This window comes from Zonotrichia leucophrys, chromosome 9, assembly GCF_028769735.1.
Source record: "Zonotrichia leucophrys gambelii isolate GWCS_2022_RI chromosome 9, RI_Zleu_2.0, whole genome shotgun sequence".
Taxonomy (NCBI): domain Eukaryota; kingdom Metazoa; phylum Chordata; class Aves; order Passeriformes; family Passerellidae; genus Zonotrichia; species Zonotrichia leucophrys.
Genome location: NC_088179.1, coordinates 3,747,673 through 3,770,213, shown reverse-complemented (window position 1 = coordinate 3,770,213; position 22,541 = coordinate 3,747,673). Strand labels below are relative to the sequence as shown.

At 47.5% G+C, this 22,541-nt stretch overlaps 1 protein-coding gene across 5 annotated transcripts; it reads right to left on the bottom strand.

The window, feature by feature from the left end:
• Positions 1-880: 880 nt before the first annotated feature.
• SAP130 (Sin3A associated protein 130) lies at positions 881-20,784 on the bottom strand. 5 transcript variants are annotated; one of them, XM_064721215.1, is made up of 21 exons: positions 20,628-20,784; positions 20,040-20,156; positions 19,078-19,313; positions 18,429-18,587; positions 17,271-17,382; positions 15,687-15,811; positions 14,796-14,920; positions 14,081-14,231; positions 13,802-13,892; positions 13,426-13,530; positions 12,284-12,425; positions 11,970-12,091; positions 9,381-9,683; positions 8,233-8,410; positions 6,919-7,023; positions 5,816-6,177; positions 4,275-4,523; positions 3,480-3,605; positions 2,692-2,795; positions 1,909-2,022; positions 881-1,733 (listed from the first exon to the last, which is right to left on the bottom strand). In XM_064721215.1, exons 2-21 carry the CDS (start codon positions 20,149-20,151, stop codon positions 1,575-1,577), a joined length of 3,180 nt encoding a protein of 1,059 aa, XP_064577285.1. In that variant the 5' UTR covers positions 20,152-20,156; positions 20,628-20,784; the 3' UTR covers positions 881-1,574. The 5 variants fall into 5 exon arrangements, with proteins under 5 accessions (XP_064577285.1, XP_064577287.1, XP_064577286.1 ...); XM_064721217.1 differs by having other exon boundaries at positions 4,275-4,520; XM_064721216.1 differs by having other exon boundaries at positions 8,233-8,407.
• Positions 20,785-22,541: the final 1,757 nt, after the last annotated feature.

Below are 22,541 nucleotides of genomic sequence, written 5' to 3'. Positions count from 1 at the left end.
GCAGGTAATGCCTTGGATTGCACCTCAAACCCCTTTGCCAAGATGTGAAACAGTTCCCAACCCTACAAAAGTCCACTTCATAATCACCACAGAGCTTCTTGTGGAGTCCTTAGGAACATGGGAGTGTCAGTGCTGTGTTTTATTACCCTGGCAACATCAAACAAATACTTCAGCAGTTGTGCATGCTTTTCTGTTCCTGGAGCACAAGAAATACGAGGTGATAGCAGCAGTTTAATTCCCACCTTTTCTGGTCTTACCTCTGCTTTTAATTTCAACACACACACACACAACTACTGTAACTTTCCTAATATCAAAGTTACAATATCATCATATTAGAATTGTTTCTTACAATGGAAGTAGTGTCATTTGAATGAGCAAAATCAAGCTAACCTGAAAGACTACCATCCAAAGCTGAAATAAACTTGGTGTGCATGTGTTAAAAACACAAAACCAGTATGAATATGCACATGCTACTTACTTCTCGAATTATAAAAATTAGGAAATAAGAATTAAATAGATTTTTAATCTAAGTTCTTAAAGAAGTCAGTTCTGAATAAAGGCAACATAGCAGCACTATATCTGGAGGAGCAAAAGAATATATTCTTAACAGTTAGTTCATGACACTGAAGTTTCCTGCTGAGGAGACTAAAAATTAACTGATTTAGCAATTTCTCTAAAATATGAAGGTTAACTGCACAAGTGCATGGGGGATAATCCATATTTCATCTTTAGGACCTGAACTGCATTACTCACCCTCCACAGCACAGGGTGCTGGCTGGTTCCCAACATGCTCTCTTCCTCTCAGGCTCCTTCCAAAGCTTGTTTTCAAGTTTACAGCTTGAAGAGTTTCACTGGCACAAAGGTACATGAACTGCTCACATACAAAACCCTCCAATTCCTTTATTCATGTTTTCAGGATGTATGTGGTACGTACAATTAACATTACACCAGCTACAGCACCTCTTGCAAGAGGTACCTCAACACAAGTATCCCAGAGCACCAACACAGACACAGACACTACAATATCACTTGGAAATGATTTCCCCCCTCCCCCCTTCTTTTTTTTTTTTTAAATTTTTTATTTAATCTTGACAGCTAGGGCTTCTGAGCTGTTGGAGATTCTTTGTGGCAGATCCCCTATAGTGCAGTGGCACTGGTGTAAGAAGGCTGCTTGAGACACTGGAAGGTCAGAATGAGAACTGAATGGGGTAACTGAAAGAGGTGCCATTTCCACTGCTGGAAGCTTGGCTGCTGTCTGGGTCCATAGCTGTGTGTCAGCCTCCTGGAGTCCCCTGCACAACCTCCTGCCTTACACGTGTCTCCAAACCTGACACATCAGGAGTTAAACAGTGGGACTGGAAAGACTTTAAAAAGGGATGAGCCTGAGAGAAATCTTTGTTCATTATGACAAGATCAAGGACAATCCCTTCAGGTCACCAGGCTTCACGTGTCCATCTGTTCCCTAAACTCATCCTTTTTTATTCCGATGCTCTGCTTAAAAATAAACCCAAACTACAAAAAGGTTCAGCTCTGTTCTGTACACGTTCTCCATTTCCAAAGTCATTGGTCTGCGTTCAAACCTTCTCCTTTCGCTTCAATTTGGACACTTTCTTGACAGTTCCATTCTTGTTTAGAAGCTTCAAAACACGATCCTTGTGATCCAAGACCTTTAGCATGGAGTCTCGAGCCTCATTGATTTGATCCATCACGAGTTTACACCTCTGCATGTTCCCCTGAAAGGAAACACTGGTTATTAACCACAGAATGCCTTCCCATTCCCCTACCTGTGCCCCGTGTAACTGATGACACAGGCAGTGAACCCACATGGGGTTTTTATGTCAGCTTTAGCTTTTACTAACTATGCCTGTAACCAAGGGTATGGTTTTGGGTTTTGGCCACAGGACCTACCTGTATCAGTTCATTGATTCGATGCAGGTCATCATCAGTTGCTGCCTTTTTCTTAGGAATGAGTCCCTCCTGCAGGGCAGTCAGTCTCTCATACACATCGTGCTCCAGGTTTGTCTAAAAGACATCAGCCCTTCATGAGAAGGGTCACTGCCAAGCTGGCCAACACTCGCCCATGTTACCAAAGCTACACAGAAACAGTGACAATCCATTCCCCTCTCAGCTGCTCTTGTCAGTGATTCAGAAGATGGAGCCTCTGACAAAATGTGGCACTATCATTCCTTTTAACATCCTATTTACAGGACTGCTCCTCTTCTGAAGAAACATGGATCCTACCACAACTGCTTCCCCTACTGCTCACAATACTATTCCAGGAATGCAGAGGTTTTGGGGAGTTTGGTGCTAAAATGCAGAGCACCTACCTCACCCCCAACCTGAAACAGAAGCATCCAGGAATGTGGATCAGTGCTGCCTCCTCAGATCAGCCGCACCATCCCAAACAGACGCTTCTTCAGACCTGTGCATCAGCAGGAGGGAGTTGCCAGTTTTGATCATCTGTACAAAATACATCAGCTCTTATGTCTGGATCAAAACCAACACTCCAAGTTTCCAAGCCACTTAATGCCACATTCCTGAGACAGGGGAAAGCATGTCCCACTCCCTTTGGGCACTATACACCAGCTCCTTTGGGGCATCCCAGTGTACTGAGTTTGTAAGAATGTCTTCCTGCCTTACACAGCTTTGTGTTCCCCCATGTTCAGGAAGCTCCAAGCCCCATGCACCTACCAGCTGTAGCAGCTGTGCTGCACAGAGATGGACCTTCCAGCCTTGTGCACGACAGGACACACCCTTCTGATTGGCAATCTCCTGCAGCATGGCCTTCTTCTCTTCTGTCACCAGGAAACACAAGAATACAGGACTCAAATTTCAGGAGTTGGCCAGGCCTCTCCTCTCAAACAACAATAACCCAAGTTCTGCTCTCCCTACATCCTAATAAATGACAATGAGCAGCATTTTGATTCAGACAGGGAAGTGACTTCCCATCTGCCATGTACCTGACTGCTGCTCTGACTAACCGGTTATCTGTACTTTCAGAAAAATTATATCATAACCCATTTTTTTCTCATTTAAAGAATGCAGTGCTCAGTGTTTCAAACACAAATAAATGGTCTATCTTGTACTACTTTTACTCTCTCCTAGATGTATTTTGCAGAGTTGTGAAAACCGGTCTGCTTAAAAATTCTAAAACACTAGCTGAAAAGTCTGGAAGACAGTATCTGATCTCTGATTTCCTTGTATTAGGTAAAAAGTATTGTATTATTTTTGTTACTTGACAAGTTACACTAAATACAGAATGTCTGTGATTAACTGGCAAGTGATAGGTGGCTGACGAGAACACTCAGCCGCGGCCTATCACTACAGCACATCACTTTTATGAGATACCTTTAGTGAGCACATTTCTATCACTGCACAAAGGCAGATCCCTCAATAACCAGAGCATGTTTTCATGCACAGAGGCAGAGCTGCCAGTGCAGCCTGCTTCCCCCCTCACTGTGCTCCCTGCCCGGACTGACCTTTGACGCGGACGTCGCTGTACCTCTGGAAGTGGTGGTACGCGGCCTTCCAGGGGTTGCGGTAGTGCCGCAGCAGCGTGATGGGCGGCCGGGGCCGCACGGGGACGTACCTCACACCCTCCTCATCTGCAAAAGGAGCCACAGCTGCATTATCATCAGCACTGAAAGCAGCCTGGCATCCCCGAGAAATCCAGCAGCAGGTTAGTAAGTGCTGCCTCATACACAATGTGGGTTGAGAAAATTCATTTTGCCTGACATTTTCCCAGCCCTATAATGTCACGGACGTATTTTATGAAAAATCCTTTTGTTAGGATCTTTTCTCCTGAGAAGCTGAGAGGCCTCAGAAATGAAATGTAAACAATAATTATCTGCTGCTGTGGAATGCAACAGGTGCATCTTTGATTGGTATCATGTGGCTGTTTTTAATTAATGGCCAATCACAGTCAGCTAGCTCGGACTCTCTGGTCAGTCACAAGATTTCCTTTCCTGCCTTCTAGCGAAATCCTTTCTTCTATCCTTTTAGTACAGTTTTAACATATCATTTTCTTTTAATATAATATATATCATAAAATAATAAATCAGCCTTCTGAAACATGGAGTCAAGATTCTCATCTCTTCCCTCATCCTGGGACCCCTGTGAACACCACCACACTATACAAAAAGTGGTGAAGAACAGATACTTGGATTCTCTATTACTCGTATTTAGGAAGTGATAATGTGACAAAGCACCTTCTCTGAGAAACAAACAGAAGAGAAAATACTGAATAACAACAAAGACATCAGAGATGTCATTACCTATATACTCCTTTGGAGGAGACTTTCGCTTCTCTGCCTTCACCAGCAAACTTTTGGCGGTGGATTTCTCATCATCAGTGCTGTTTGTTTCCATCATGTCCCCTTCCTCTGTGGAGATGACATGCTGCTGCTTACGGGGTTTCTTCCTTGGGGAGGCACCAGGTGGCAAATCGCTCGGAGGCATGGAAAGATTGTTGGCCAGCAGTGCCAAAGATGGAGACACAGTACTTGTAGTCAAGGGAGGGACTGCTGAGAGGAAGAAAGAACAACCCAGCCATCAGCAGTGGGAAGATAAGGCACTGTTTGAACACCACCTCCAACAGCAGGTCCTGTTTGAGCACAGTGTGAGGGGTATGATGTGCATCAACAGGCCAGATATTAAGCCAGCAGTAATTATTAGGACAAGCTTATAAGCTAAAGTCTTTAGTGTAGCATATACATAAAGAATGAGAGCAGAGCTAATTGTCTGTCCCTCAATTGCTTCATATTTGAAGCTTATGTTCAATGTTAGCTAACATCTCTCTGTGTTACTGTAAAAACCCCTCTGTATGTACACCAGCACAGGTCACTGTCAGTAAGCAAATCCCGACTCTCTCATGAGAGTCAGATGGAATCAAAGCAGGACTGCAGCACTCTGCTTGCAGGGGTCTGCTTGTACTGCCAAGCCTCAGCACTGCTCAGCAGGTCACTGCACCAACCAACACACCTGTGCAGCTGGCAGGCCATCTGAGGGAATGCTCCCTGAACTTGGAAGGACAATCAGCCATCATAAGGCTGCAGCACAACATTTCTGGGATCGGATCTCTTGACAATTTGGTCACAAATGCCAGGAAGAGACAGAAGGGCCCCAAAGAGCTTAATGCTATTTGCCCATGCTCCAGACACAGCTGCAGCAAGGAGCTGCTTTCCACAGGACAACACACAGCTTCAAGGAGAGTGATAAAACCAACAGCTAAGCCTGAACTCTGAAACCCATGAATGTGGGATGCATTCCTGTCACTTTGCCACTATACAGTGCCCAGTAAGATCTGTAAGGATCTGAATTTACTGACCATGCCATTTGATAGCAACTATGGCCAAGCTGGAAAAGTAAGGCAATATAATGAACATTTTGAAAAGTTTTAGAGAGAAATATGCATGAATCACATGAGGGCCCTAGGAAATCCTGCTCTGGCCATGAATTCCTCACATACAAGAAAGGCCACTGCACCTGAACAGTAGGATTTGTAAACAAACTGAATTCAACTCAGCTCTTCCATAATATGTTGGTACCACTGCTGAGCATGTGCATTTTAGACAAGGAATTCACAAAGACTCTTTGGAGTTGGATCATTTGAATATGAACAAAGCAGCCACAATAAGAAGTGGATTCATGGGAGATTAGGAGAAAGGCAAAAAAGATCTTATGGGAACTCTGGTGCTCTGTGCTACCATGGAAGAGATGTCCTTCCATTTTCAAGATGAAACTGTTGAAAAACCCTCCTAATTCCCCCACTGTCTCAAAACCCAAAAACCCACCATGATGATTCCCAGGCACGTACCAGATACCGGCCGCATGATGTCCATGGGCTCCATTTCCTCTTTGATTTTGATCTCTGGTACCACAGGGCCCAGCACCGCTGACAGGGCCCCACTCATGGTGGATGGAGGAGCAGGAGCTGCCACGATGGTGGTGGAGGTGGGTGGGGCAGCTGCCACAGCCCCTGGGATGGTGGACAGGGCTGCTGCAGGCTGGGAGGTGGGGCTGGCAGCTGCGATGATGGTGGGGATGGCAGAGGGAGGCTGCTGGGAGCTCGGGGGCACCGTGATGGTGGGCTGCTCACCACCTTGGTTACACACTGCCTCCATAGACACAGGCACTGGGGTGGCCATGGACACGTGGATTTCAGGCTTTGGCTTGCCCCTGGAGCACAGATAAAAGCAAAGAGAAATGAAGAGAAGTGTATCTCGGTTGGGAGCACCCAGCACAAAAGGAATGAGCCAAACTGCAGTCAGACTATTCAGTTTTTCCTGCACCCACCTGGTGCAGTAAACTATTTAACAACAGGAGAAGGCTTAATCTCAGTTATATTTCCTCCTCCTCTCCCTTTCCAATCTGTATTGATTGCAGATTAATCTAACCTTTCTATCTGTACTGATTACAGATACTACTTTTTTCCATTCACTGTGACAAACAAATCTCATTACTAATTCCAGGTAACTTCAAAATACTTGTTAAGGATTAAAACAGTTCTACAGTGCAGCCAAGTGGAGCTTTTACCCACAACTGTACTGGCCCCATCCTCTGCAGGAGCTCCCACTGTGGCTTACAGTTATAAAACAACAAATTGTAAAGCCACTGAACTCAAGTGAAGCAGGGCAGAAGTTGCATTTACCTTTCCTCAGAATTAATTTTCAAGTACTATAGAAAAAAATTTTGAGGTCTATCTCCCCTTACACTAGCAGAGGGTTTTTGTTTGTTTCTGTGAAAGCTCATCACCACAGCTTCACAAACAGCAGAACTTGTCAAGGCTGTTTCAGTTTGGCACAAATTCAAAATAGATTGTTTCCCAAAAGAAAGAAAAGTGCCAATAGCCAAAGAATACAACTCAGATAAATAAAATGCAACTATTATGGTGCAGGTGGCTGTTCCCTGAAGTCTTACCCAGCAGGCCTTGGTGAGCCAGACGTGCTTCGCATCGTGCTCTCCACACGCGTGCTGGCCACTTCCGGTGGCTGAGGGGGAATTAAACTTTTCCGGACTGCCAGCCTGAAAGAGACAGACAGATCTAGGATTCCCACCTCCCTGTGCAAAGACAAACACCCCTGAGAGCAAAGAAATCAGCTCTCTTAAACCAGGACAGGAGTTATGGTTGTAGCACTGCTCTGTCTTCAGTGTAATCAATTCACTACACAAAGTCTCATTTTACTTTTCAAATTAGCTATTTTATTTTCTTTTAAAATAAAATATTAGTTGCTCTGGCCTTGTCTCCCCCACTTTAGAGCTTCTCCAAGAATGCCAGCTTTACTTTCATCCTGTCAGTGAGAACACTACCGCAACTGCCAGCAGTGGACAAAGGGGTCTGGCCATGCCACTGCTGCTTCAAGAATGAGCAAATCATCTGGAGCTAAACAGGGCTCACATGGGCATCTGCTCCCTTTAGCTGGACCTGACTGTCAGAGCCTGACTGCAGGACCTCAAGGCCTGAGTGTGGATATTAGGATGATAAGGCTGATTAGGGTCTTTTAGACACTATTCAGTCTCCAGTGGAACCAAAAGTTAAACTGTTATCCAAAATAATCACAAATTGAAACAGTCTTTAGTGATCTACCTGACTCTTTAACTTCTCTTTGAGTTTTACAGCCTACAGCTTCTCTGCCTTAAAAAAGGTTTCCACCCACATAAAAAGTATGCAATTTTAATCTCACAGGACACATTAGTGCCACACATTTTCAGTTGCTAGCTGGGAAGAAATGCATTGTTAATTCTAAAGCTGTCTCTTGCCTCTTTATTAAGGCATTTAAAAATAGACAGGCAACATAAAATATTTTAAGAGTTTAAGTTACTCCCTCCCTTTTTCCTAATCAGATTTCACAGCAGGGTACTAATCCTATCCTTTCCACTCATCCACATATTCTTCCAAGAAAAGCACTGAAGAAAAAGCACCCAATTCTAATTTTAGTAGACTATGAACTCCTTATCACACTAAGCAAGAAAGCCTCAAATCCACTTTCTCTCAAAAAGTCACTTTCAAGACCTAGGAGACAAACTGTCCTTCTCATTTTATTACTGACACTACAGAAAACTATATCCTGCCCTGGGGGATGAAAATCATTGTTTCACTGATCAGCAGGTTACTTATAACCATTGCTGACTGAATAATCTGCTGGAGTACTGCTTATCTCCACTGAAATGAGTCCATTTGGCTGGGTGGGTTGCACAGAAGTGTCACCCACGTGTCACCCCCGTTGCACTCACCCGTCCGTGGCCGGTTTCTTGCGCAGGATGCTGGGCCGTGGCGAGGAGCCCTGGGCTGGAGCACTGGCACTGGCACTCTGGTTGTGGGTTTGCACAACTGTGGTTGCTGCAGATGCAGTGTTGAACGTGTTGCTAATAGGATTGGCTACAATGGTGGCTCCATCTGCCAAGACTACTGCTGGGAAGGATGGACACAGACATGGCAGAGACAAAAACAGAGAGGGGAAAGCAGCAGTTACTTAAGGGAATGTGATGACAAAGCAGGTGTCTGCAGAGCAAATGTTGTCCATTTTTTGAGTCCCTCAGTCTCTTAACTGCAGTGCTTTCAGACTCCTTTGTAAGCAGAGCCTTTGCCACGAGCAATCTGATCACTGAACCTTCTGCAGGGAAGAAGGAAACTACTTCCTGCCTAACAACCACTTCTAGGGAAATAATCTTCTCCAGAAGACAAGGAAAATGCAGAAATCACTAGCGAGATCACCAACACAACTGGGTCAACAGAGCAACACTTCTGGTAGAGCCCATGTGGCAACACATGTGAGCTCTAAGTGACATCAGCTGTGTTTGCATTCTGCCAGCCTGTCTGGCCAGCTGAGGGATGCAGAGCATGTGGACAGCCAGGAAATCCCTGTGCAGTGCCTGCCAGCTATGCAACAGCTCATTCTCTTGGATGCCATCTCCCACTCCTCCTGTAAGCTCTTGGGGCTTCATCAGACCAATCACTTACAATGAAAGATGGTTTCTGTCACAGCTCAAGATCAGGTTACCAACAGCAGAAGGTACCTGGCTGTACCCTAATTGCTCCTGGGATCTCATGCACAGCCAGAGAACATCACTCACTTGTAAATTACTTTTGCTACAAGGCCTTACTGATGGCATTTGTTTAAGCTCAGGCACTACCAGTGTTTTCCACTGAAGTAACCCATCCAAGGCTACCCACAGGCTCCACCTAGCACGCTTTAAAAATAAATCACTTCAGAAACAGCCAAAAAGCATTTCCTGGGAGAGTATGTGCATAGATGTATTCAGTGTCCACCTCTGGACCACAGAGACTGTAACAACATCATGAGTCACAGCTAAAGGTGCAGGACTCAAAGCTCAGCTGCTTTGTCTCACTCTGAAGAGAGGACTTGGCTGCTTGCTCTTACCTGAGGTTTTGGTGTCTCCTGGTGGCTGCTGGGCCCCGATGGGCGCTGGCTGCAGCCCCTGGGCGCCCATGGGTGCAGCAGGGTGCAGTCCCTGGGTGCCAATGGGCGCTGGCTGGATGCCCTGGGCACTGATGGGGGCAGGCTGGATGCCCTGGGCACTGATGGGGGCAGGCTGGATGCCCTGGATGTGCCGGGCGTGAGATGCATCCACTGTCATCAGCTGCATGGGGTTCAGGTGCACGGTGGAGGCCACTCCCACACCAGTCTGAGCCGTGATGGCCGAGTTGGGTGCCTGGGCTGAAACTGGAGCAGCACACACAGCTCAGCAGCAGGTCACCAGCTCAGCTCCCCCTCCCACCTCCTGCTCAAACACAACTTTTCAAAGATTATTTTTTGCTTTGAAATGTTAATTTGCCCATCTGTTTGTTGCAGTAGTAAATATGAGAGTAGGGAAGATTGTCTGCCAGAGGAATTAATTACTGTTGATTTTAATTCCATTTTTTATTTCTAATTGCAGCAAGAGAAAAGAGCAGTTTAACTCTGCTTTTAGGCAGACTCAAATTACAATCTCAGAATGCTGTGCTCTATTTTTGCCCACTATCATATTTTACAGTGCTTGTAAGTACCAACACTTGGCATTTTTCCCTCTTTAAAAAATAGATTAAAAGTAATCAGAAACCTAAGTAATTTACTGTGCTCTGAAGCTGACTCAACTCTGAAGTTGAACATAACCTTATCTGGCATCAGAACAGGCCAGATAGAACAGGGATCCAGTTATAGGCTGGATCCCACAGCTCAAATGAATAAAATTATATTTCAGTGGCAGAACAATGTTCCCAAAAATACACCTGCTCTAAGCAGCTCAATCATTTAAATAAATTCACAGCTCTAAACAACAGATTCCACCTTTTCAGATCCACTATAGAGTGCATTACAGCACTTTAATTCTTTTGGGCCACTTGCAGACCCTGGATCTCCAGATTTCCAGGCTCTGCAGAGCTGCACCAGGATTTCTGCAGCCACACACAGAATGCAAGTGTGAACTTGCCAACAATGGCCTTGCTTGCTAACAATGCAGAACAAGCTGGTTTTATCATTGTCACAGGATTTCCATCAAGTTCTTGTGCTGACAAGACACTCTAAAAACAGGCATCAAAAACTGAAACCAGGTCCCTGGAAATGGCTCTGTATAAAGCGTGGCACATTTATTCTCTTAGTCAAAACACTGTTGTTGCAAAACTTTCTATCCAACAAAATCCTTTTAGGATATTAAATAAAACACAACCAGCATTTGGTAAACCAAAATTCTGCATTAACTCTCCTTATCTCAGTGATCTTTTAAAAAGTCTCTTCTGAAATCCTCTGTACCCTCACCCAGCTGTGCTCAGCATAGGTGCACCTTCCTCCTCATACCCTGAATGCTCTGCTTTAAGTTGCCACCACCAGCTGCCATAATTAATACCTTCCATGGATTCTTCAAGTCAATTTAACAAGTTAATTATGAAAATGTCTCTGTCAATGAGCTCCAGATGAAGAACATATATTTGCATTTATACAAATGACCATTAGCCTACCAGCACCCCAATATCCCTCCAGAACTGGAACCCCTGACTGTGTGCAATTATGTTCTGTCAGGGAAAGTTTAGATTGGATAGTAGGAAAAAATTCTTCACATAAAAGGTTGTTAAGCCCTGACACAGGCTGCTCAGGGAAGTGGTGAAGTCCCCAACCCTGGCAGAATTTAAAAATATAAATATTTTTATATAAATATATAAAACATATTAATATATATATTATATATAAAAATATATTTCCCACTTGGGAAAATGGTTTCATGGTGGCTTTAGGAGTGCTGGATTAATGGTTAGGTTTGATGACCTTGAAGGTCTTTCTCAACCTAAAGAGCCCAATGATTCTACACTTTCCTGTTCAACAAATGGGCTTTGCCACCTCCCAGTCCTTCTAAATTTCCTCTGTACTGCTCACAGGAATCATGCTGCCAGCAGACACAGATATTCCATGAAAATCCACAATGTGCATGTTCTTGCAGTCTGGATAGTGGAAATTATCCCATGATACAGAACAGCCCTAAACAACCTGGTAAGGTAAGAGTGCTCCAAATTTTGTCACAGAATCACGTAAGTTTGGGTTGTGCATAATTTTTTTGACTGCAAATTACTGTAACTGTTCAAATACATTAATTGCTCCATTTTTCCCAACAGAACACTGATGCAAGTGTGCAATGCAAATTAGTTTCTCCCTTTTTGGTTCAGGTATCTCTCTCAAACTGTACATTCACGTGAAAAGATATTAAAAAAGCTTATCAGAACACCAGGGAATGAAGATGCACCAAAGAGCTGGCTTGGTTTGGAGAAGCCAAACTGTTTTAATGTGTAGACTCAAAACTTTTACTTATAGACACAGAACCTTTGAGGTATCAAATATGAAACTCTTGAAAACCAACAAATCATCAGAGACTTTTTGTGACTAATTGTCAGAGTCAAGCACAATCCTTTTAGTTCCTTCTATCACTAGAGCACATTCAGAAGCTCAACAAAGCCCTGAGGCTGCCACCCCAGCTGGGCTTACCTGGGTACTGGCGGATGGTGGACACGGAGCTGGTGATGGGGGTGTAGGTGTGGGCAGTCAGAGGGTAGGCAGAGGGAGGGTAGGTGGGTAGGAAATACTGGAACTGGACAGGCACCGACTGCCTACAGGCATCAAAGAGAGCAAGTGTTACACAGAGTTCAACAGGTAACCCTCAGTGCCCTTTAACACTCCCTGAACTACCAAATCCCATCCTCCCCCTCAGGTTTTGCAGTGTTATTTCCACCACAGCAGAACAGGGCACTCACACCCTACTCACACACTCTCTCATGGGTAGAGCTGTTGGTTCTGCTCACCTGTTGTCATTTCTGGTTTCCATGGCCACTGGGTTGGGAGATGCCCGGTGGCTGGACAGAGGTATGAGGTTACTCCTCTCTGCTGTGTAGTCAGACTGGATCCGGGGAGAAGTGTGGGTGATTTGCTGGGGAACCACTTTAGCTGCAAGAAAACAAACGTCATCAACTGACAGTCAAAGGAAAGGCTAGTGAGCACTGCAAAGCAAGATCAATACAAAATAACCAACTCCACTCCCTTCCCTCTCAACCCAGAACAACCTACCCTACACCCAAATGATTTCCTACTCACAACAGGCCAAAAGAAAAAGGAGAACAAAGCATTTCTCATCAATTTATATCAGAATGGATGGATATTCTAAATACATATATAAATGATACTTGCTAATAAAGTCACCTCAGTGCTCAGATTAAGTTATGTTTTTTAGGATCAGCCCAAACCATTCTAATGTCAAGAACAAGAGCATTGGAAATGAGACAAGGCAGACAAGTGTCTGTGGACAGAGGCCATGAAAAGGAAGAAAACACCTGCAAGAACTTTACAAGAAACACTGATGTATGAGATAAAATTTCACTCCTTGGAAATATATGGTTGGGGAAGAGATTACAAGATTTCAAAAGAAATGGCTGTCAGCAGGAAAACAGATGAACCAAAGGAAATTTATGTAGTTCTGTAGGAAACATCTCAGACACATTCCACAGGCATCCAGGCAAATAAAGTTCCCACCTTTGGGCCTTTGTGTTTTACATTCAAGTGAACACACTAATCAAATCCAGCTAAGCTACACCTTACACCTCAAGAAGCACATGAAGTAACTTACAAAATCAGCTATGAAAGCCATAGTCTATCACCAAGCACTTAAAACTTTTAGAGTACCCAATGCAGGTTTTGAAATGCCAAAAGGCCCAAGTTTGTATAAAAATTCAACAGAGAAAGTAAATAAGCCATTTTATTACCTGCTCCTTCCAGAACCTTTCTTTCTGATATTAAAAAAATTAGAATACTAGACCTGTTAATTGGTTTCTCCCAGCCTGAACTGCTTTTCTTTCCCTCCTTAATTTGCTAACATGCACAAACACTTCCAGCATGCAGAGAAAAACTGAAGCACGAGTTACACATTTTTCTGAGAACTGAAATCACTCACCAACTGGGATGTTTGAGGTCGTGACAGCTGTAGCATGGGAAGAATGGGAGGGCATTGTCATGGTAACAATGGTGCTTGTAGGCGCTTGGGTGTGAGATACAGAACCTGAAGGAAAAAACCAAACTTAACAGGAGATCTTTCTATGGAGCCCTACCATGCCAGTGTATCCATATCCCAAAGAGGGCAAAACCCCCAAACCAACCTCCCTGAAGAACTCAGTAACTGCACTCCTAAAGCCATGCACCTCCAAATGCAGTCTTTATTATGAAAAAATATTTGCCCAGAAATGACTGGGTTCTAAATTCAAAGAAAGCCAACAAAAAGCAACAAACCCCATCCCTCATGATGCTCCCACAACAGCATTATGAACACTCACCAGCTGTGGTCGCTGAAGCAATGGTATTTGTTGCCAAAATAGGTGCCACAGTTGCTGCTGCCACTGGAGTACCAGTACTGAAAATGGTTTTCTATGAAAAAAAAAATCTTAAAGTTAGAAGACTACTACATTTAACATCTATAGTTAGTATGGAATCACCTTGCACGACTGTACAGAACATTCATTATTAACTCATACTAACTCTTCTCCAAAAGGTAATCTGAGCCTGCAGGCTCTAAAGAAGGCTCAAGCAGCAGCAGGAGGGGCTGTGCTGCCTACCTGGGCCATGGTGTGGAGCTGTGGTTTCGGGGTGCCGATGGCGGGGTGCGAGGGCAGCGTGATGCGCGTGGCCGTGTCCCGCGGCTGTGCCGGCCGCTGGATGCTGATGGCTGCCGAGGGCGGGTGCTGCTGGATGGACAGCGTGGGGCGGCTGCAGGGCAAGACAAGAACTCATCAAGGGAACCTTCTGGAGACTGAGTGGGGGACATCAACACAGGCACACACATCAGGCCTCAGTGCCCTCCCTGGTGACAGCAGCGCTGCTGTCAATCACATGGCAAAGCAACATAAGGAATTGGAGCTACAATGTTCTGTCCTCATCTGCTCTGTGAACCCAGCCAGGAGTTATCATAACTCTTATCAGTTAAACTTCCTTTCAGCAGCCACATGTCACTTTTCACTGTGTCTTTATAAAAAATATAGGCCAAATACCCACAAGTTCCTGCAACACAAACTCCGCGGTTCAAAAATGATTCCTTAAGGTCTTTCCTTTTCATAACACAGAGCCCTTAAAAAGCCCTTTTACCCTTATAAATGTCTCTAAGTTCATGCTTATACCCATTTTTATTCACAGAACTTCAAGGATTTGCACTGTGCAAAAGCATTACTATTTTCATTTTATATCCTCCCATAAGTAGAGGATTATCAGCTCAGGCTGATTAACATTTCCCCTTGCTGCAATTTCTGTAATATTCAGAGTTTCTGTAGGTTTTACCTGAGAGTTGACTCTGTGGCATGTGCTGCTGTTGTGGTTATAACAGGGGACTGAGCTCTCGTGGCTGAGACAGTTGCCACCACTGCAGGAGGAATAGTGCTTGAAGTTGTCACAGGAGGACGTGACTAAAAAAAAGAAGCATCAAAGAGGGAACATTCAGAAAGGAAATTCTGCAGTTTAGAGAACAACTAGGAATTACTTGATTAAAACTGGTTTCCCTGCACCTCGTCACTAAGTTTTGGCATTCTGAGACATTTCCAGTCTTCCTGAATTATCTGCAAGCTCTTAAGCAGAACTGTCTTGGTTTTCAACACACATACAGCACAGGAACCAGGAAGCAACAAAATTAACATTAAAGACCTCGAAGGTCTTTAGGAAAAACCTCAAAGGTCAGGTCCCTTCAAAATGAAAAGACAGGAAATTCCAGTACACACAAAGTTAGAGGTGATTGGGATCCTAAGTGAAAGCACAGTGGGAAGATGTTTAACCCTCTGTCCTGGGGCTGAACACTAGCACTGCTCTAGGGAGACAAGATCTACAATCTTCTTCTTATACAGGTACAAAAGCCAAGATATACAGAAGCACATTATAGTGAGATTTCAAAAATTCTCCATCAATTCATATACTGAACAATAAATTAACACCAGCACATTGTACTGGATCTTTCAGTCTTTAAAATTTGAGTGTGTCTGAATGAAATTGTCTTCCCAGTCTCCAAGCACTCTGGAGCCAGATTAAAACCCACCAGGTCTATGAAGGAAATACAGCAAATAGAGCTGGAAGAGAGCTGACAGCAGCTGCACACAAATAAGTGGAGGTTATACATTACAGCTGAGTGCCAGGAAGGGTTTGGAGGTCAGTGATGGGCAGAGCTGCCTGGCTGCTACCTGCCTGGATTGGCTGGTGGATGATGTGCTGCACTGCTGGCTGGGCTGCAGCTGCATTTGGCAACTGGGAGGCTGGTCTCAGCACTGTGGTGACTTTAGAACTGGACATCACTGCAGCAGCTGCTGCACCTGGGGAAGAAACCAAACATGTTAAATTCAGCTCCATCACAACCACAGACACACCCTGACATCAGCTGGTATTTCAGTTCTAATGCATTTCATATTCAGGGCAGTTCATGATGCTGGTGTAAAAATAAGGCTTTCAATAAACATACATAAGGTTTACAAAAGCATGTGTGGAGGGGTAGGTATTACTTTAAATTAATTTGTTTTAGATGTATTTCTTATTCCCCTATAATAGCCTTGTATTGCAAATGCCATGTTTTCTTATTCCAAGCTATGGAAATCAGTAGAAATAATTCAGTTTGATTACTGGGCCAAAGTGTAAATAAGTCATCTGATACCAGCAATGATCTCACTGCAGCTGATGAAGTTCAGAAGAAAAATACACTTGCAAAAGAACAGGGAAACACCATACAAAACAAAACAAAGAGCTACACCTCCCCCAAAAAACCAAGACCAAAACTCCACACTATTTAAACCTGCAACTGATTAATTTGTCTCCTGTCTGATGACTCCTGATCATAATAAATCACAGTAGCAGGCAAACAGCCTTGCAGTCAGATGATGAACTGGGTTGTATATCTTCTGTACATGTCCCCCATTGAAATTACCTCAAAAGTTAATATTCAAACCCAGAGAAAAAGGGCAGGGAAAAAAAGAAAATGTGTACTGAGAGTCCAAGTCTGTGGCAGCTGTCCCCTCAGAATCAGGTGAACAACACTACTGTAGCTACAGAGAAACCTCCACAGTCTTCCAACTGCTCTAGTTAAAGAAGATTATGTTTTTGCTCACATCAATTTATTTTTCTTGAGTGAGTCAGCAAATAACACTGAGCATAAAAGGAAATTAAACTGACAAATGGTACTTGGAATTCAGATCAATTTAAAGCTGAACTGCAAACCCAACCCATAAGACTTTGAAAGCCAAGCTGGAGTCAGAAATCTGCCAGGCTGTGCTGAGCACAGGGCTGCATTAAGGGCTGATCTCCTGTTTTACAAGCTGTAGCATCCACAATGCTGGGAAACAAGAGCCTGTAGGTATCACCAGCATTTAACTCATGGGAAAATGCAAATGCACACAATATGATGTGTTAGCATGCATAACAAGGCACGAGTGGTCCTGTGACAGGGGGACACAAGAACGTGGCTCACAACTGCCAGAGGTGAGCAATACTTGCTGCCCAGAATGTACATGACATTTTACAGAGCAGGTGTGTCTCTACCAGAGGATGTTTTTTCTCAATTGTTTTAACAGCAAAGAATTAGAATAACAGATGTGCTGCTATCTGCCAGCATTTTAAACACTGTCACGTGGGCCTGCCCTAAATGGCTGAAAGCAACATAATTCTTAAAAGGCCAGCAGTTTTAAAATCTGAGGGAATAGCTGCATTAGCAGTGAGGAGTTTCAGAGGTGTGGGCTGAGAGCCTGTGAGCAGGAGGCAGGGCCAGCAGAGCTGCATCTTTACCTCGGGGCAGATGAGAAGCTCCAATGTGCAGGGGAGGCCCAGGAGCACTGCTCCTGATGATGGACATCTGCACGTTGGTGGCCATGATATGGTGCAGGTTACTGGGATGCCCCTGCAGAGTTCAAGAACAAAACAAGTCAGCTGTGTTGACAAAAATCAGTGGCCACAGAATCACCATATCTCAGCCTCAGGGACAGAAAAGAGATCCTGGAGGAATACTGGGTGTACCAAGGCTGCATGCATTAAAAGCTGAGTGGAGGAGACAGGATAAAGTTACAGAGCCTGCTGCCACTGGAAGATGCAAACACTTCTGTTTCCCTGGTGTGTTTTGATGGTTGGTACCTGGTGACAGTCACCCAGCAGCCACCCACAAACAGCCACAGAGTTGTCCCTTCTAGCATTGGTGACATTAAGGCAGTTTCATACCACCTCTCCAATAAACTTGAGAGAATGGCAGAAACCTGGCAAATGCTGGAACAAATTTTATTTTTTTATAATTCTAGACCTCCTGGGGATATTAATATAAGATAAATCCATGAAATTGCTGCACATCCTTAGCCAGACTAACTCAAGTCCACCTAAAGGCACTTTACACCAAAACCCTGAGAGGTTTAGTAGTGACTGTTCTGACAAACTATTTTCAAAGCAACAGGACTGGCTCTGCAGCCAAGTTAGAGGGAAAAAAATTCAAATAATTATCTACACAGACTCCCTCAAATTTTGTCACTCCTAGTTCAGTAAGAGCACAGTGCAAAGCCATGAACTGTTCACCATACTGTTCACTAGTTTTGATCAAAACTGTTCACTGGTCTCTTCTGATCTCCTCCCAGGAAAGCTGAAGACACTGCAATAATGAATCCCAGCAGTTTCTCCACAGCAGAAATTCTCCAAGTGACACTGACACAGCAGGAGCTTTCAAGGAAAAACCCAGCTTGTGGGTATGGCTCTGCCATCACAGCCTGGCTGTGCTATCCAGCTGCATAATCCCATCAAACCAGCAGCTTTGGAAAGAGATGGTGATAACCAAGCCTGAAGTTTAATGGTCCAGGCAGCACTGACCAGGGAAACTGCTCTCTTTACATTCCCTCACCTCAGCTGTACTGGTACTGATCTGAGCATGCAGTGAGATGGAACAGAAAAGCCACCAGAAAACCAGACCTGTTGCCCACTGATGGTTGCCACAGGGATTGTTGGAGCCTGTGGGATGCTGCTTTCCATGGTCACAGTCACTTGCCCAGGGACCTTTGTGGGAGCTGAGAGAGTGGAGGGTGGAGCAGGAGCAATGGGCCGGCTGGGCATGGTGGGCTTCAAGGGAGGCTGCAAGAAATGGAAAAACAGAAACATTGGCAACTTCAAATGAGAGCCCAGTGGTGAAGCTGCAATCATTCTGTGGGGTCAAAGCCTGAGGAGAAAGTTTATTTAAGTATGGCTTAATATTTGGAGAGGAAAGATACAGAACATTTGGTTATTCCAAGCAAACAAAGAGCATATATTGTCCTGGAAATATGCAGGTTCTGGCATGGGCAATCAGTGGAATCTGTCAGGGCTATGGTATTGCCCTACAGACACTGGATTTTAACAGTTAACTTTATATCTTGCAGAAAAAATGGACATTTGGTAGAAATCATGGCTGAAATACTAGCAAGTCCTCAGTGTATCATCTGAAACAGCCAAACCCACAAGACACTGCACAGTTAGCAGAACATGCAAGGAAAGCTTTAGAATCAAAAGCAGGGAAGGTTTTGGTGTAATTTATTTTTTCTCAACACCTACTCATACACATTGTATTGATGAATCCTCTCATTACCTTCATAAGTCCATCTGAAAAAGAAAGTGGCACAGCTGGAGTCAAATGTGCTGGTGGTGCTGTCACTGTCACTGGGGCCCCAGACTGGACAGGGTGGTGCTGGGTCAGCATCTGGACCTGTGGGTATGGCCGGACCACCACGGGCTCCTGCTTCTCCTCCCGGGGCTGGATGGAGCCGCTGGGGCCCATGTGCTCCCTGGGAGCGACTTCTGGCTCACGGCTGGATTCCTCACTCACTGGGGAAAAACAGGGAAAAAGGTCAGAATTGTTACAAAGCTCGCTTTGGTCACCCACTAGGTCAGAGATGAGATGTTGGAAATTAAAGAAGTTCAGTCTTATAATTAGACATTTTTCAGGGATGGAAAAACTGGGAATTCTGGCACTGCTTCTGTCTGTTCCCCTCAGAGCTGATGGGTTGGGCAATGTTGGGGAATCTGGGGTCAACTCTGAGAAGTCCAACTAAACACCTCCTTTAAACACAGATTAACTAACTTTTCTTTCAAGTGAAAAATAATTATATAAGTAACTGCCATTAAATCCCAGATCAAACAGCATGAAAAACTGTACATGTAATGCAATATGTATGTGAATATCGAGCTGAAAACAAGTATAAAACCTCCTGAAAATGAAGCTGCTCCCCCAGTCACTTCTGGAAACCTGTCACCGCGGCAGGGACAGCAGGAGCTGCGATCACAGTTCCCGCCCCATTTCCAGCTCCATGAGATGCTGAGCGGGTCAGGCACCTGCGCGCAGACACCGGGCACAACCCGGTTCTGCGGCGCTGTCCCGGCAGCCGCCCCGGGGCTCTCCGCACGCGGACCCGCGGCAGCTCCCGGCCCGGCCCCGGGCCCGCCTTGCTCCTCCCGCCGAGGCGAGCGCCAGCGCGCCATGGGCGGGGCGGGGTTCCCGGGATCGCTCCCCGCCCCCGTTGCCGACAGCCGCGGGGCCGGGATGGCGCTTACCTGTGGCGGCGGGGGCGATAATCCCGGCCGAGCCGCTGGTGGGGATGGGCGGCGGCGCTGGTCCCAGCGGGGCGGGAGGCGCGCCCGAACGGGGGAACTGCTGCGAGCTCATGTCACCTGCGGGAGGGCAGCGCGGCCGTTATGTCGCGACACGCCCGGCCCGGCCCCGCTGTCTCCGACCTCCCTCCGTCCCTCCCGCTCTCCGGGCGCGGCCCCGCGGCCCCACCCACCCCGGCGCGCCCGCGCGGGCGGGTTCGCGCGGCGCCCGGCCAATGGCGGCGGGGCGGCGCCGGCCAATCAGCACCCGCCCTGCGCGCCCCGCCCCGCCGCGCCGGGCCGCAGGGCCCGGATGTGCCCGGCAGCGCGACGGCCCCGCCGCCTCGGGCCGGGCCACACCGCGTCGCTCTGCCCTGCTGCCGCCCCTTCGCGATGCCCCCTCCGCGGTGCTTCTGCCGGCTGAAGGCTCGCTGCCCCCCTGCCGCCGTCGCGCTGTGAAGCGGCGGCCGCCACCCCCTACCCGCAGCCCTTCCTCGGAGCCAGCCCCGGCCCGCACATGAGGGCGATGCCGTGCGCCGGCCGCGGCAGTACCTGTGCCCGGGGCGGTGCCGTGCGCCGGTCCCTGAGGCCGGTCGCCCCGCGTCGCCGCCGCTGCCGAGCGCCGCTTCCGCCGCTGTAGCTGCCTGCACCCGATTGGTCCCGAACAGCCCCGCCTACCCTGAGCTGCCGCGTTTCATTGGCTGCCGAGCCCGCCCCGCGGGGCCGCCGGGAGATGTAGTCCGCACTGGGGGTGTGGCGGGCACAGATCTCGCGAGGCGCGGGAGGGGCGGCGCTGTGCCCGAGCGCGCCATTGGCCGCGCGCCGCGAGGTCTCCGAGGAGACGCGGGGTGGGCGGGGCGGGGCGGGCGGCGGTCACCGCCGGGCCCTGCCTTCCCCTACGGACTCGCCACTGCCCGCCACCGCCCCCTCGGATCCGCCACCGCCCCCTCGGGCCCGCCACTGCCCCGCCACCGCCCCCACGGACCCGCTCCGGCCGCACCCCGAGCTCCGCACCCCGTTGTTGCTCTCCACACCCGGCCAAACCACTCCCCCCGTCACACACTCCCCCTCAGAGTCCCCAACGCCCAGTCTGGGAAGTGACAAGAGGACACGGCGGGAAGGCGTTGGGCGTCGCTGGGGAGGGCACGGAGGGAGTCAGCGCACCTAAAACATCCTAAAGCCGCCATAATTTGGGCGGTCCCCCAAAAGTCCCTGGGGAGGCCGCCCGAAGTGTTCCTACGAGTCCTGGGAAGGGACAGAAGGACACGGCGGAGCTCTGGGGCTTAGCACCCCAAACCCCCTAAAATTCACGGGGTCCCCAAAGCACCCTGGGGATTGCCCGAAGTCCCCAACCCTCATCCTGGGAAGGGACAAGGGGATATGGGTGGGGCACCCCTATCACTAGGATAGAGGTCCAAAATGAAATAATAATAAACCCCACAAACCTCGGAGATGACGCACATCACAGCCCTGAGGGACCACAGTGCAAGGCTGCCTCGCGTTTGGTTACACACATCAGAACACTAGCATTCTTCATGATATTCTCATGTTTTGAGGCTCACAGATGAACTCAGCCAGACACCTGCCAGTTTCAGAGATTTAATAATATTTTAAAACGAAACCAGGAGGAAAACCGTTGAAATTTCAGGATCACGTGTAAGTAATCCTTAGGTCTGCCTTAATGTCTTTTGTGAACCGGAGCACAAACAGTGTTTGTATTTGTGCCACGAGCAGCAGTTTGTCGCGGCGGGTGTCACTCTCCAGGACCCGCACCAGCCAGCCTGTCCTGCGGTTCAGCTCCCTCCTGAGACATTCCCTTTCCCTGTGCCTGGCTGGATTCACAGCTTCTGTCTGCCTTTCCACGTCCCTCCTGAGCCCCCAGAGCCGCTGCTGCACCTCTGTGCACCTCTCGGCAGGGCCTCGGTGCCCACGGAAGGCTCAGGGGGCACGGAGCACACACAGAGCCCAGCGGAGCCCGCACCTTCGGCATGGACAGGGCAGTTGTAATGGAGAACGTGTAAAGGGTGCAGAGAAGATAAATGTAGAACGGCTGGTTTTAACCTGCCGTATTCTGCTTTCACTTCCCGTCCCTACACTGGAATAAACGAGCAGTTGTTTGCACAGGGTCTCCTTCCAGCAGCACAGCCTGCGATTCCTCACGGGCCAGTTAATATCACAAAAACCACACAGGTTCCGCCTTTGCTTCGGGCGCTGCCTCCTCAAACCGAGACCGCACGGCAGCGCGGGCACAGCCGCTGCTGTGGGCACGGCCCTGCTCCGGGCCCGGGCTGCGGGCGGCCCCGGCCTCTGCCCCGGCCCCGTCACTGCCCCGGGCCCGGGCTGCGGGCGGCCCCGGCCTCTGCCCCGGCCCCGTCACTGCCCCGGGCCCGGGCTGCGGGCGGCCCCGGCCTCTGCCCCGGCCCCGTCACTGCGCGGCGCCGCCGGCTCGGAGCGGAAGCGGAAGCG

Coding starts and splice junctions, on each gene's coding strand:
- SAP130 (XM_064721215.1), bottom strand. CDS start 20,151: ATGAGCTCGCAGCAGTTCCCCCGTTCGGGCGCGCCTCCCGCCCCGCTG. Junction 15,812..17,270: donor AGCTTCTCATCTGCCCCGAG/GTAAAGATGCAG, acceptor TTTCTTCCCCAG/GTGCAGCAGCTGCTGCAGTG. Junction 14,921..15,686: donor TCATCCACCAGCCAATCCAG/GCAGGTAGCAGC, acceptor TCTTTTTTTTAG/TCACGTCCTCCTGTGACAAC.